Source organism: Eupeodes corollae, chromosome 1, assembly GCF_945859685.1.
Source record: "Eupeodes corollae chromosome 1, idEupCoro1.1, whole genome shotgun sequence".
In the NCBI taxonomy this organism is placed as follows: Eukaryota; Metazoa; Arthropoda; class Insecta; order Diptera; family Syrphidae; genus Eupeodes; species Eupeodes corollae.
This window is the reverse complement of record NC_079147.1, coordinates 293,753,268-293,769,474: the sequence shown is the minus strand read 5'-3', so window position 1 is coordinate 293,769,474 and position 16,207 is coordinate 293,753,268. Positions and strand designations below refer to the sequence as shown.

At 36.5% G+C, this 16,207-nt stretch overlaps 3 protein-coding genes across 3 annotated transcripts; 1 reads left to right on the top strand and 2 right to left on the bottom strand.

The window, feature by feature from the left end:
- Positions 1-1,521: 1,521 nt before the first annotated feature.
- On the bottom strand, positions 1,522-4,701 carry LOC129940400 (26S proteasome non-ATPase regulatory subunit 2). Its single transcript, XM_056048720.1, has 2 exons — positions 4,579-4,701; positions 1,522-4,518 (listed from the first exon to the last, which is right to left on the bottom strand). The coding sequence occupies exon 2, from the start codon at positions 4,414-4,416 to the stop codon at positions 1,699-1,701; it is 2,718 nt and encodes a 905-aa protein (XP_055904695.1). The 5' UTR covers positions 4,417-4,518; positions 4,579-4,701; the 3' UTR covers positions 1,522-1,698.
- Positions 4,702-6,258: 1,557 nt separating this feature from the next.
- Positions 6,259-8,214, top strand: LOC129940403 (retinoblastoma-binding protein 5 homolog). Its single transcript, XM_056048724.1, has 7 exons — positions 6,259-6,397; positions 6,453-6,673; positions 6,722-6,928; positions 6,986-7,167; positions 7,224-7,343; positions 7,395-8,017; positions 8,082-8,214. The coding sequence occupies exons 1-7, from the start codon at positions 6,379-6,381 to the stop codon at positions 8,165-8,167; spliced, it is 1,458 nt and encodes a 485-aa protein (XP_055904699.1). The 5' UTR covers positions 6,259-6,378; the 3' UTR covers positions 8,168-8,214.
- A 4,559-nt stretch (positions 8,215-12,773) lies between these two features.
- LOC129940408 (matrix-remodeling-associated protein 7) lies at positions 12,774-13,843 on the bottom strand. The gene is made up of 3 exons (XM_056048729.1): positions 13,605-13,843; positions 13,344-13,537; positions 12,774-13,289 (listed from the first exon to the last, which is right to left on the bottom strand). Exons 1-3 carry the CDS (start codon positions 13,710-13,712, stop codon positions 13,172-13,174), a joined length of 420 nt encoding a protein of 139 aa, XP_055904704.1. The 5' UTR covers positions 13,713-13,843; the 3' UTR covers positions 12,774-13,171.
- Between the last annotated feature and the right edge of the window lie 2,364 nt (positions 13,844-16,207).

The window sequence follows — 16,207 nt, the reverse complement described above, 5'->3', positions numbered from 1 at the left end:
AGTGAGTTAGTGATTCTATGGGACCAATCTTTTTTCGCACTCATACTGTGGCAAGAGTTCTTAAAGATTTCAACATTCATAAATCTGCTGGTCCGGATGGTATCCGCGCTATTGTTCTGAAGAGGTGTTTTTCAACGCTGGCAAAACCACTGCGTAAGCTTTTTCATCTGTCCTACATCTCAGGTCTCGTTCCGAGCGGAAGGAAAACCGCATTTGTCCAGCCTCACCCTCTAATTACCGACCGATTGCACTTATGTCTCTTCTTTCCAAGGTCATGGAAACGCTGATTAATTATCAGCTCAAGAAATATCTCGAACATTGAAAGCTTCTTAATGACCGACAATACGGCTTTCGTAGCAATAGGTCAACTGGTGATCTCATGGTTCATCTCAACGAACAGTGGAAGCAATCTTTACATAGTTATGGAGGTGTGCCCCAGGGCTCTGTTTTATCTCCAACACTCTTTCTCATTTTTATTAATGATCTCTTGTCTGCAACTTCTAATCCAATACATTGTTTCGCTGACGATAGTACTCTTAGCTTTTCATATTCGTTTTCAAAATCTCATCCCTCACCTTCGAATGTGGAACTGAAAGGACAAAATATAATAAATTCATTAATACAATAGGGAATAAAAAAAACGCGTGAATTTAATGCTTTGAAAACGCAATTCTGTCTTCTATCGTTAAAGCGAGATATACCCCCCTTGTCATTATCCCTGGATGGCACTTGCATCGAGGAGACTGGACGTCTCGATATGTGTACCACCAACCACATCTCGTGGAACTGTATTGAACGTAGAGCATTTAGATTGATTGGTGATAATACCATCATAGGATCATTTACGTCGACCGAACATTGACGTAAAGTTTCCTGTCTCAAGCGGTTTACCGTCTCATGCTCTAAAGAAATAGCCAGCTGCATTCCTCCCCTTAAACAGTTCAACGGTAATACTCGCGCTTCTAGGAATGCTCATCAGTATACCCTCGAGGCCAACTTCGGTCGTACCATCAAGTCAGAGATTCGTTCTTTAGCCGTACTTCGCGAATGTAGAATTCCTTACCACACTCTGCCTTTCCCAGCCATTGCAATATTCGGGAATTCAAAACCAATGTGCACCGACCTCCTCTCAACCCCCCTCCCTTTCCTAGTGCTCACACTGTGTCTTTACATAATAAGGGTAGTTATATCCCCTTAAGTGTGCGCGCAAAAAAAGAATAGAAATCCAAAAGTCTTAATCAATAAATGTAGAACATTGTTATCTTTAAAAATTTTAATAAGTCGTTACCCTTATAACGGATTTTTGATTGATAGCTATTTTTCTCTCCTTTTTTAATAGAAATTTGTAAGCTAGTTCCTAGCTAGCTGACACTATTTTGGACCACTTCATAGGGAACATAAAATATATACCTACGTAGCAATAAAATCGGTTCAAAAGAAATAATCAAGAAATTCGGGTGGTTTCGTTTGCATTCCCAAATCCTAAATCTAAAAATATATTTTAAGAACAACAACAAAAAATATATTGATTATTTCATCAAAAAACTTCGATCTATTTTATTGTTATCATACGGTTCATTTTATTTAAGATATTGAAATGAAAAAACAGTTATAGCTAATGAAATAAAACGGAAATAATTAGTACATAAGACATTAAATATTTATTTGCAGTTTTAGACCCACCTCTTTTGGATGAAATTACTTCACATAATTTGGATTCTTTTTCAAAATAACAAATCCTTCCATCACTGGTGTCAGGGTTATGTACTCATCAGTTGCCAATTCAGCTCGCTCACCCATGGCCAAGAGGACGGGTGTGGTGTGAGTCTGGAATCCGGTGATAGTTTTGGGTTTACCTGCTTGGCCAACAACATCAATAGCCATACCCACTCGGACAGGCACTTGCAATTGATTCAGTTCTTCATCGAATGTGATGAGCATGCGGGCTTGCATTGCTGGCACCAGGGCATACAGCAGGTAATGCGAACGTCCTAAGATTAGATTCTTAACGTCCAAGAATGAAACCAATGTAGCCATTAGACCAGCTACTGCCATTGGATTCATAAGCTGACGGTCACTGTGGTAGGGGCTCAGTGTGAGGGTGCCCTTGCCCAGATGAGTCAAACTCTGTGCAATGCGGACCATAAATAGATTGCTGGGGTCCTTCTGGTGGTATTGGGCAAGTTGACGCAACATAGACGCGAGACGTGCATTGTTGGTTCCAGCTCCGGAAAGACCCATTGCAAAGATTGCGTTGTGAGCTACTTCGGCGTCGCTATCGTGGGAGAATTTGCTCAAAGTATCCAGGATGTTCAACTTGGGATTGGAGGCGGAGATCAAACCCAATGCCAATGGAACTGCACGGCGGATGCACGGCTCACAGTAACGGAGGAGATTTCCGAACGACCTGAACGCCATTTCAGCTCCAATATCCTCGCCCATGGCAATCAGGGCTATTCCAAGAACGGCAATCGATTGTGTGCCTGACAAGTCCTTCTCTCGCTCCTTTTCTTTTTCGGCCTTGTCCTTCTCCTTGTTCTTCTTCTGCTTGTCATCACTGCTATCTGAACTCGAAGTCTCGTAATGATCCGAGCAGATGTGGAGCAATTGTTGGATTTTGAGGACATTTCCAGTTCCGGCGTATGCGCAAATGTCTACCATTGTGGTAGCCATGGATTTGTAGGGTTCATCGAGAACTTCCAAAGTGCTCATGACAGCTTCGGTGGCCTTTTGTCTTCCCAAATAAAGCAGTCCCAAGCCCAACATCAAGAATCTGGTGTAGGTGTCTCGGAGATCGGTCTTGCTCAGACCCATGATAGTCTGCAAGAGGATCTCAGTGACTTCAGCATTGCAGGAGCCCACACTGATCAAACCCATGCTCAAAGCTGTGATGCCAAGAACTTCGATGTTAGCAGCGTTCTTGCGATCAGAGTTGAATACTGTCTTCAGTGTATCGATGACAATGGATCGGTTCGATCCAGCGTAAGCAATACCCAACCCCAAAATTGCACCAATCCGCATGGATGTGTTGTTGTTCTCAATGTAATCAGAGAGCAAAGCATGGGCGGGATCCACTTCGTTGCGAATACCACAATTAACGATACCACAAGCCAACAAAGCTCCAGACTTGATGTAGTCATCGGTGGAATACAGGTATTTGTCGATCATGGCCAAACCGCCATCGACATCCCAAAGCAGAATGAGACCCAGCGAAGCAGTGGCACTCAACATTCCGTGCTCCTTGTTCTTGTACAGCCATTTGTTGCCATCCTCGCTCAAGAGTTTGTCCACTCCGAATCCTGCATTCACGAATCCATTGACGAAACTTGCAGCCAAGTTCTGCTTAGCCGAGTCCACTTGGATCGATGGGAAACGAGTCCTTGCATTGTCCAAGTGCGATTTGTAAATATCCTCTGGTGTTTTTGGCTCCATGATGTCCAGCTCACGAGCCAGATTCAAGAAGTTCTTGTTCAAATTGGCATTCGACATAATTTCCATCAAATCGTCGTACTCCGGAATTGATTCGTCTAACTCCAAGCACACCTGCTGACGAGCCAACATGAAGGCAAGTTGCTTTTGCACAGAAGTGTCTTTCTGTTCCTTGAAAATCTCTGCAATGATGTCCATGTCGTTCAACATCAAAGCTAAACGCATCGCCTGCGTGTACTGGTTAAACTTTCTCGACAAGTTCAAGGCGGTCTGAAGGATTACCAAGTTATCTGGCTCCGGAACATAGGGATAACAGCTCTGCAGGTACAAGCAGACCCTTGGGTAAGCTCCCTCATCGACGTAGTCCAACAACAAGTGCAGGTGCTCGATTTCGATCAACAGATCACAAGCATCTGCTTCGGCATTGTGTTCCATGTTGTAGGGAACAATCTGCTTGACCAGCTCAATCAGCTGAGTCTGGAACTCACCAGTGGTTTCCAGATAGTGGGCAGCGATTTCGCCGGACAGATGACGCACATACTCATGACCCCATTCGCCAATCTTCTGCTCGGGATCGCACAGGAATCGGTAGGCCAGACAGTCCTTGCCACTACCCATGGTCATGGCGAGAACGGAGATGATATCGGCGCAAACCATGCGGGATTTCTGCTCGGGCATCTCTTTGTAGATGTTTTTCATGGTCTCATAATGGGGACGCATGAATTTAAGTGGTTTGGGTACCGAAGTCATACTAGTTGTAGAGGCACGGATCAACTTACCCATAACCTCGAGAGCGGGCAGATACAAGGACTTGTCGGGTTCCTCCAAACGGGTGACCAACATTTCCAACTCCTCCTGGAGTTGTTGATCCTCATCGGATAGCTCTTGTTGTTCCTTTTCGTCAGTGTCTTTCTTCTCCTCTGCAGCGCCACCAGCAGCAGGTGTAGAGGGCTTTGGCTGTTCGGCTTTCGCTGTTTCACCCGTCATTTTATATTCTTTTTGTCTTCTTTGTGGCAAATTTGTGACTGACTAATGAGAAGTATTTTTTCAATCTTGTTTTTAAGAATTTACCGTGAAATTTAATAAACTCTGTTTGGAGAAAAGTGAAAAAAATATATTTATGATTTGATTTATCGAAAGAAAATTCACCTTTTATTGTTAAAAATATATTTATTTCAACATAGAAAATTATTAAATGCAAGTCGGCGTTTCGTCTTTTGTGGAGATTACAGTGCGTTTTTTGCTGCTGTCAGATCTCGAAACAGGTTTACCAACAATGAGGAGTGAAAAAATTGTTAGACGTTATCGAAAATGATATCGATAAGTGATGAATTCATTCAAAACCAAAAACATGTTTTATTTTATTTGTAGTAACAATTTTTTCGAAATTAATTTTGTAATAAGAAGAAATGCTGTATTTTTAATTAGTTTGTTTGATTTTTTTGATATTTTGTAGTGTAAAATTAAAAAAAGTATAACAATAACCTTCCATAGTTTTCGCATTGGAGTCTTTTGGTTTGGTAGCCCTTTATAGCTTTCATTGAAATATTTTTCAATAGAAACTTTACTGTTCCCTTTTGATAAAAAATACAAAAAAATATAAAGTGATGGATTTAAAATCACTCAATTATTTATTCTTGCTGAAAATGCATTTGTATCATTTGCGGGCAGATATTTATTTTTCATTCTATTTTCAAAAATGAAATAGATCGCAACAATTATATTTTTGTTTCAATTTCATGCAATTAAAATGACAAATTTCTGTTAAAAAACAAATTTCCTGCATATTTTAATCAGAAAATTTATTTTAAATGACAGAAATGTTCAATTATCATTTTAACGGACCTGTCAAAAACTTTCATTGATTGCCTTTAATATTTTCGATATTAGTTGATCATGGACAGCAAAACTGACAGTTGGATAGATAAAATTTGTCATTTGGCATTTAGCTCTTCAGTGAAAATAATAATTTATCATCTTAGTTCTTAAAATGGATTTAACGAAATAAATTTAAATTTTTAAAATAAAATGGCTGGAAACATGAATTTATTTTTGGCTTAAAATAAACCTCTAAATAAATAAATTAGTTGACGTAATAGTCTATAAAGAACCAAGGTCAAGTGACTCACAACTCTCAATCATTTCTGTGGGCGTGTAATGTTGTCAGAGATGGTAGGGACCTACAGTTTATATTCCGAATCCAAAAGAGTAATTTGAGAAAGCACTTTTTCAGGACAAGAATTACTCTTGGAGGATTTGTCATTTCCTCGCATTCCAGTACCGATGAAAAAAGTTAGGTGGAACAGGCAATTATTAAACCCAAGACCCCTTGCATGACATTCCAACGCACTAACTATCATGCTACGGGCACTAAAAAATAAAACTCTAATTTTTTTCAAAAATAAAGAACAAAAAAAGACAGCTGTAAACTTTGGAAATGGAGGCTGACATTTTTAAATTCTTAAATGTCTGCCAGAGAAATAGAATGATGAAATTTTGAACATCGTCTATAGATAAAACTATCATATTACTCTAAAATGACCTTCTTTTCCAAGAGAAAAAATATCTACATGCATTTTATTTGAGTTTTAAGGAAAAAAAAGGAAATTTTGTTTGACAATTTTAATTTTTAAATTTGTTATATCCCTCTTTTTTTATATGAAACTGCGAAAAAGGTTTAAAAATCTTATTTAAAATTGAGAACATATTGAATTTCTACGGAAATTTATAAGGTAGTTAACAGTACCAAAATAAAGTTCAAAGTAGCATCACTTGTAGAATCTGTTTCATGTACAATCGATAACATAAACTTCTTAAACGGAACCAACTTCAAGTTATTAACTTTGTTTATAATTTTTGACACTTCTTCCTAGCATCCTTGACTACGCTTTGTATTTTCTGGACAAAATAACATATTTTGTTTTTAATAATTAAATTTATTATGCAAGCATGAATCTTGAACTATTGGGTAAGTGAAAGTAAACAAAAGAAAAATATCATGACTAAAATTTAACCACTTCAAGAATCGTTTGGCCAAAACTATCCCGAGGAATTCGATGGTTCATTGGATTGTATATCCCTGGCTGTAACTTGTTGTTTCAATAAATACGGGACTCTCTTGGCGGTGGGTTGCAATGATGGCCGGATTGTTATTTGGGACTTTCTTACTCGAGGTATAGCGAAGATTATATCGGCTCATGTTCATCCGGTGTGCAGTTTGAGTTGGACTAGAAGCGGGCAAAAGGTAGGTTTAATCTCTTTGTGATCTATGCCATTACTCTTAAAATTACAGCTTTTGTCGGCATCTACGGACAACAATGTTTGTATCTGGGATGTCCTAACAGGCGAATGTGAACAAAAGTACAGATTTCCTTCACCAATTCTCAAAGTACAATTCGATCCCAGAAATGATAACCGTTTTCTAGTCTGTCCCATGCGATATGCTGCTGTTTTGGTCAAAATAAATGATACCCATATGTGTCTGCCGGTGGATCAAGATGTAAGTTAAGCAAAACAATCTAACAGTCTTTTTATCTTGGAGTTTTATTGTTCCCAGGGTGACCTAAACATTGTTGCTTCCTTTGATCGACGAGGAAAATACATTTACACTGGAAATGCCAAGGGAAAGATCATAGTTCTAGATGTTGACACTCTAGACATTGTGGCCAGTTTCCGAATCATAGTAGGAACTTCGAGTGCTACTGCCGTGAAGAGTATTGAATTCGCCAGACGGGGAGAGTAGGTTCAAACGACTTAGATTCTTATTTGAGCCTTTATTAATTTATTCGTTGTAGTGCCTTTCTTATCAACACCTCCGATCGTGTGATAAGAGTTTATGATTCCAGAGAGATAATCAATCAGGGAAGAGATGGAGAACCCGAACCAATTCAAAAACTTCAAGATCTAGTTAACAAGTAAGTTTTAACTTTGTTGAGAATTCCTCATAACAAACACATTTTCAACAGAACAACCTGGAAGAAGTGTTGTTTCTCGGGAGATGGGGAATATATCTGCGCCGGAAGTGCACGACAGCATGCTCTGTACATTTGGGAGAAATCCATTGGTAATCTGGTGAAAATTCTCCACGGCACCAAAGGTGAACTTCTGCTAGATGTTGTCTGGCATCCAGTGCGACCAATCATCGCCAGTATCAGTTCGGGTTTGGTATCAATCTGGGCACAGAATCAAGTGGAAAATTGGTCAGCCTTCGCTCCAGACTTCAAAGAACTCGACGAAAATGTTGAGTACGAAGAACGAGAATCTGAGTTTGATATCACAGACGAGGACAAATCAGTTGATCTGAGTGCCGAGGCAAAACAAGACGAAGAAACCGAGGTTGATGTTTGCAAAATCGAACCGGTTGCTGCATTTTGTAGTTCTGATGAAGAATTCGACGATGAAAATATTTTGCAATTTCTTCCAATGGCACCGGAAGTTGAAGATCCCGAAGACGGCTGGGCGGCTCAGGAGAGTTGTGATCCGAATATTTCATTAGAAAGTGAAGCCATGGATGTTGACGATGATGGCCCAGTCAAGAAACGGAAATTGATTACCTTTGATATAAGTTTACCCGATGCGCCAGTGGATGGTGAGTTTTTGGAGGATTATATTTTTCAAAATAAAACAAAACAATATTATTTTCTATATTACAGAAGCTCATCCATTGATTGCGAGTAAAACTAATAAAGACAAACAATCTGGTGGTGGAAAGAAAAGTGCAGGCAGACCCAAAAAGTAGAACGTTTTATTTTCCAATTTTTTAAATAAAAAATATTCATTACGAAATGAGTTATTTTGATATTTGTGGGAAGGAATGGGGAAATCATATGTGAAAACTGTGCCAATTCAAAGGGAGAACATTTCCATGTTAACCATAAAACATGTTCAAATGATCAACAAATTACATCCATCCAAACTGACCTTTGGTTATTCTTTTGCACTAACTAATATCGTTAACAATGAGTTAAGGCTTTGATAATTTAGAGAACGGCGAGCTGTGATCCTCAGAAGTGACAAGCCAAGGGGAATCATACCACAATTTTATTTATTGTTTTCACGGAGTAGTGATTTCCAACTTACCGACATTTACATCAACCGGAATAGAAGCAAAAAGAGAAGGTTGCTATACGAGATAGGAAAAGTTAGGAAGGAATGAAATTAGTTTTGCGACGAGATGAAGCATTTTTTTAGTGATGCTAGCTTGCTAGGGCTAGTCCTAGAAGGATGGCAAGAAAACGGTAAGTAATGTGAAGAAGATATTTAGAAGCTTTCAGGCTTATGATATAAGCCTCTATTTTCTCTCTTGAATAGACGTGTTGGAAAGCGCAGTCCAACAAATAAGCTTTATTGAAACAAACGTCGGTATCAATAAAAGTAAAAGTGTTAAAAGGAAAATCTGTGGAACATAAAACACAAACGTGTATTGGAAAAATTAGGTTTTCCTTCGGCTTTTTTGGTCACTTTGATCGTTGCAATGAAACAAGGTTGTTACATTAGCTTTTCCCAACGTTTCGGCAGGGGTTGCTGCCTTTCTCAGGGGAACTTTATTACACATGAAATATTAAACACATATAGTACAATATTGTGGACAACAAGAATAAGAAAAAACTTACAATTTAACAATTAAATTTTAAAACAGTGTAAAAAAAACTTCTAATTAGAAGAACCTTGTTTCATTGCAACGATCAAAGTGACCAAAAAAGCCGAAGGAAAACCTAATTTTTCCAATACACATATGTAAGTATATTTTCATTGGTCAATACATTATTTTTTAATAAAACACATTATTATTATCCCTACAATCTTTAAAAAACTAGACAGCAAAAAGTCCGCTATCTATCAACAGCAATCTTGTTTCCAATATGAACTGCTTCCCGCCAACATTGCCATTGCTCTACTAAAGAGGAAAAGACCAAGACCCTGATATTGTCAAAGTATTTATTGATCTTCATATAAAGAGATCAAATCTTTTTGAAGATTATTTTGAACCTCCCTCGTTATAAGCAACAACAACATTCACGACCTTCTCATGGCCCATTTCATCATATCGACGGTTAAACTTCATAACCTCGTAAGTCGAAAAATTCGAAAAAAATACTATTGATGCAAAAAAAATCAGGAAAAAAATATAATTTATGCAAAAAAACAGGAGATTCAGAGCCATCTTTTGGTATTTTCAGATCAACAATGTTGTTCTGAAAATAAAAAATTAAGCAGTACCACGTAAGTCTCCTACTACGTAAGTTAATAGATTTGTTTTCACGTCTGGGTAAAGTTTTTCTGTGTATAAGTGCATTCATAGGTTTTGTTTTTCATAAAAAAGTTTAAATTGATAATATATAGTATCTTTATGTTATTTATTGTTTATTAGAGACTTTAATTCAACGAATAAATAGGAGGTTCTGCTTTGGCTAATTTAAAAAAAAATATACTTACGAGGTTCTGCCTTAATTAAAAATTACTTCTCGAACACTGGTAATGCTTAATTTAGTCTTGAAAAAGACTCATGATTCGAAATCAAGTTCAAGGATTGATAATGATATTGAGCAAGAATTGTTAAATCATGTGCTCAATGGTAAGGACCCATTCATTAAGAATTTTTATATTTGTATAAAATACAGCTAAAAGAATTATTTTTGTATAACTTAAGATGATGCGATGGCAAACGAGAATTTGTCCAGTGGTGATCGAAATCAGATTGACATCAGAACTCACTTTTCTGATGACGATCATAATCAAAATTTAATGCTTTCCCTAACGAAAATAAAGCAAATGAGAATCAAAATCAGAGTTTAACATTTTCTTATGTAGACCATGGATCAATCGATATGTTAAGAGAAATTTCAAGCCTCGAGGTAAATGATGATGAAGATATTATTTCAAAAGCGGAAGGTACAGAAGGTGAGAAATGTTTTATAGTCATTGCCATCCGAAATACTTAAATTAAGATAAAACCTACTTATTTAAGATATAAATGACCCGGTTCCTATAACGAAGTCAAATAAATAAATAAAGTTCAAATAAAAGAAAAATAAATAAAGAGCTGACGATGCAGGGAAAGTCCTATTTGGGGTTCTCAAAACCAAAATACCAAAAAAAATAGATTTTAAACTGCAAAAAAAGAAGCCCGTGTAATGGGAGAACGACGCAAGTGCAAGGTTGTACACAAGGATCCCAGGAACTAATGCCACAAGTTGTAAAATGAGGAAAGAAAGGTAATTTATGATCGTATTTGGAACAATCTTAACTGGGCAGCTTTTGTCTGCGCAACGGTTTTGATAAATAATGTGGATGGAATTAACCGCAGGCAAACTACGTTAAAATATTTTTTAAGAAATTCAAAAGGAGACAACATTCTGGTCTGCAAGAAAATGTATATTGCTACAACTGGAATAAAAGAATGGTCAATTTTAAATTGGTTTAAAAAAGAGCCAGTTGGGAATCAAAGACAAACATAAATCTTCAAACAAAACTCAATGTCCTAAAAGTGCAGAACTTAATTTCATGAAAGACTTTTTACAAAATTTAAGTAAGTTGCCTTCCCACTACTGCAGAAAGGAGACTACTTAATTGTACCTACAGCAAAATTTCCAAACGGTAATGGAAGTTCATAGTGTCGTAGTCATTTCTCACACAACAATGAGAAATATGATTAAAGAAATAAATATCGGTCTTTATAGGTCAAAAAAAGACTGGTGTGACTTTTGTTTCAAACATAAAAGTGGTTAGGTCCTTGAAGAAGAATTTCAAAAGCATATCAAAGAAAAAGATCGTTCCAGAGCAGAAAAAGTTAAGGATAAAACGGATATACAAAATAATTTGTACCATGTTCTAGCAATAGATGTACAGGCTGTTAAAGTATGTCCGTTCATAAATGCGAGTGCATTATATTACCGAACCAATTTGTGCTGTCTTAAATTTACAGTCTATAATTCAACTGAAAAAATTGCTACATGTTACTGGTTTGATGAAACCGTTTCAGATGGCCAGGCATCAACATTCGTATTTTTCTTTTGCATTATTTAGAAACAAATTTTTTGAAGTTGGGGATGGTTGCACGAAACAGAACCGTAACAGCATCATGAACAATGCAATTTTGTTCATATCTCAAAAATATGACGTTGAGATTATTCAGAAGTACCTTACAAAAGGGCATATTCAAATGGAATGCGATAGTGTGCACAGTACAATTGAAAATAAGATACAAAATAAAGAAATTTACATCCCCAATGATTACGTTAGGTTGACAAAGGAGGCAAAAGTCAACAGACCATTATATAAAACTGAGGCTCCAAATTTTGATTTTTTCAAAAACTTTGGAACTAAGGAATTAATGAAATATAGCTCGATTAGACCAGGGAAAAAAATGAATGATCCCTGTGTAACAAATGTCAAAAGTTATTGATATCATAGAGGTACGGTTTCGTACGAGTTGGATTTCGATGATGAGTACAAAGACTTACTAAATTAATTAGTATGTTATTTAAAGCAATCTGTAAGAGTTCACTCGATAGATGAAGTAAATAAATAAATAAGTATGAATCCTATCTTCCCAAGGGTAGTCATTTAGGACCTCTACTTTTTATCTCCCTTTGTGTACGATACAGTAACATTTTAATCTATGCAGATGATATGAAAATCTTTAAAATTCATAAGATCATAAAATCTATAAACGATGGATTACAACTCCAAGAGGATGTTAACAGTTTTTTTTTATTTTGTGCAAAAAGAATAGCTTAAGCCTTAATCCAATTAAATGTCTGACAATGACTTTCTCTAAAAAACGTTCTAATAGTTCTTTTTAATTTTAATCTCGATTTCACGGACCACATTGATTCAATAGTTAATAAAGCACAATTTATGTTAGGATGGTCTTAAGAATTTCAGAATCCCTATGTTACTCTCGCTCTACATATTACTTTGATCTGCCCCCATTTTGAGTACGCATCTTAGGTATGGAGACTCCTTATTGCGAGATCCACAAGAATAGGATATAATCTATTCAACACAACTTCATACGTTTCGCCTTAAGATCCTTATAATTTCCCAACTTATGACCAACGGATAAAGCTTTCAAATGCAGCCTCTATCGCAAAGGAGGATTAGGAATGATATTCTCTTTATTAATCAACTTTTAACTGGTGTAATTAATGCACTTGATTTTTTATATTATATAATTTTAAACTACCATGGAGGTAACCACAATACCCGTAGTTTCCAATTAAGTAAATAAAAACAAAATTTACTGTAAAAAAAGGACGAAGCACTAAAGTTCTGACGGGAAGCGAAACCAATCCATCTTAAGAATTATTTTTGTTTTTTAAATCATAAAAAAAACGAAGACATTTTTATTTTGAATTTTCTTTAATAAGACTTTCATCAAAACTAATCAGATACATATATATTTTCCTGATAATTTTCATTGACTAGATTCAAAAATAATTCTCTCTACCATCAACTGGTGCTAAAACATTGATCTAATATAATTACATAGGTAAATGCAAATTTCAACTTTAAAGTTTTTGGCAACATTTAATAGATAGAAGAAATAAATACTTTTTATAATATATATTATACACACCACAGACTAGCTAAGTTTTTATTTTTTGTTTAAGTTTAAGCAGGTTAAAGGTAAAGTATGAAACCTTCAATAATTTAAAACATGATCCTGATCTATAAATACCTACATATAATATCTAAAGTAAATAATATTTATTTTTATTGTCTCAATTGTTGATATGAGTTAACGATATAAACCCATTTGGGCTGATAATTCCGATTCGTCAATTTCTTTCATATTAAGTTCGGCTTCTTGTTTCTTAAGAAGTTCGAATATTGCAGAAAGTTGTTCTCGTTCAACCCTAAAATTTAAAATAATTAGAAAAAGGAGATTTGTATGGTTTTAGCAAACAAACCTCTTCTCTTCTTCCAGTTGATCTTCGGTGAGAGAACTTTCAAGTTCTTTTAATCTCACCGATTTCAATTTACTAACAAGACCTTCGGCCAATTCAACTTCTGAATCCGATTCCGCTCCATCATCTTTGGTGTGGTCATTCATAACTTCAGATTCTTGTAAACCATCAGCATTTGTACTTGATGTATTTTTGTCCTAAAATGTTGTTTAATATAATTTTGTTGTATTTTTTTGATATGATAAATAAACAAAAAGAAAGAACCTCATAGTTTGTAAGATTTGCACAATAGAGAGCAACTATAACCGCCAAAAACACTGTCGCCGTACTTAGGATGTAAACATTCGAAAGGCCCACGAAAAATTCAATCATTCTATGGAAATTTTACTTGTTTGGAAATAAAATTTTGAGGGGGTTAAATTGCTTTTGCAATTTGAAAAAGAAAATCAGGATATTATCAGGTGTATATGAATGGAAGAACAAAAACAAATTGAAAACAATCAGATTGACGTTTTGTGCAGGTTCACTGATAAAACAGAGTCCACATTGTTTGGATTGTTAAGAACAGTGATGCCACTTTTCAATAAGAACAACTTTGTTTCAAAAAAAAAAATCGAAAGAAGAAAAACATAGACAAAGCAATGAAACAAAAATATATGAAAACCAAACGTTTCAAGAAATCAAAGCTATAATAACCAATACTTTGAGGTTTGAGGTGGTCTGCAATGAATTTTTATTACATGTTTGACTATACAGAGTGTCATCATCCAAAAAACTGTTTTTCATGAATATTTTTGAATATTAATGTAAATATGTAAATTTTGATGTATTTAAAAAAAAACTATGTTCTTATATGAGACTTCAATGGTGCCAAGAGCTGCCTAAAACGCTTATAACAAATACAGCCCCCGAATTATGACGAGTACATACCTTCTGGTAACATTTGCAAACTAAAAAGGGTTTCTAAAAGAGCAACAGAACTTTGAATAGGAATACAAAAATTATTTTCTTTTTTAAATTGACATGAAATTTACTTTATTCGAAGAACAAGATAATCTTCTGATATTATAAATTGAATATTATGATTGCTGGTATGTGACCGATACTGCTGACTCAAATGTAGTCTAATCAGGATAAATCAGGATAGTGTATTTTCCAAAATTTCTGGACATATATTTGCAATAACATGGTGAATGTTTTCCTCCAAGTGGTCAATCGTTTTGGGCTTAACGGCTATGGGCTACCTATCGAGCTTTAATGTAGACCCATAATATAGCCAGGGTCACTGCAATAAGTAACAGACATTGGCCAATAGGAGAGCATGCAACAAAGCTGGGTCCTATTAATACTCACTGGCGTAGCTGCGGAGACAAACATAAAAGTGAAACTGTAATTCATTTTCTCTGTAAATGTCCTCCCCTGCCACTGGTCTAGAATGTTTAACTTCGGAAGGTCATTCATTAAAGATCTTGATGAACTTAACTTGCCGAGATGAAAATCAAAGACCTTATTTTGTTATTATAACATAATATTATTTTGGTTTCCATGCGCTCTACGTGACCCAGCCATCTTAGTCGTTGGACCTTTACCCTTCTGGCTAAGTCTACGTCGCTGTACAGCTCTTCGTTCCATCTTCTCCTCCATTCCCCTTCGATGCATTCGGGAATAAAATCACACAAAGGACTTTTCTCTCGAAACAACCCAAACTACTTTCATCCGCTTTTGTCAAAGTCCATGCTTCTGCACCGTATAGCAGGACGGGGATGATAAGGGTCTTATATAGCAACACTTTGGTCCCTCGAAAGAGGACTTTACCACTCAATTGCTTTCTTAGCCCAAAGAAACAGCGGTTAGCAAGAGTTATTCTAGGTTTGATCTCAGCGCTGATATTGTTTTCTGCGTTTACTGCGGAGCCTAGGTAGACAAAGTCCTTGACTACCTCAAAGTTACGTCTGTCGATGGTGACGTTTTGACCAAGACGTCGGTGTTGTATGTCATTTCTTGACGACAGCAGGTACTTTGTTTTGCTTTCATTAACCGTTAAACCCATTTTTGCCGCCTCTGCCTCAATACTCAAAAAGCCCAATTGACATCACGCTGAGTTCTTCCGATTATGTCAATGTCATCAGCATATGCTAGTAATTAGACAGATTTTTAAAAGATAGTGCCTCTAGTGTTGACGTGTGAGCTCTGCACTATTGTTTCAAGTACGATGTTAAAAAATCGCATGGTAGCGCAGCACCTTGTCTAAAACCTTTTTTGACATCGAAAGGTTCTGTTAAGCTGTATCCAACCTTTTTGGAGCAGCGTCAATTTTTGGCAGGGATTCCAAAATTAGACATGGCTCTATACAGCTCGTCCCTGTAGATGCTGTCATATGCGGCTTTGAAATCGATGAAAAGATGGTAGTGTCGATTTGGTGTTCTTGGATTTTTTCCAGGATCTGCCGTAATGAGAATATTTGATCGAATGTGGACTTTCCTGGTCTAAAACCTCACTGATAAGGATAAGTTTAGAGGGTCTCCTTTTTTCAGGATCGGGCAAACAATACTGAGGTTCCATTCATCGGGCATGCTTTCTTCCGACCATATCCTACAGATAAGTTGGTTCTTGCTCCTAACCAACTTATCTCCAGCTGCTTTAAAGAGCTCGGTATTCAAGCCATACGCTCCAGCGGCTTTATTAGACTTCAGGTTAGCTATGGCAATCTTCACTTCGTCGGGAGAACGGGATTGTTGGCTTTCGTCGTCTGTGTTGAATGGATCATCCTGCCTGACAGTGGAATTCGGTTCGTCGTCACCGTTATACAGTCTGCAGAAGTGATCCTTCCATCTCCTCAGCATTGACTGCGATTCCACTATGATGTT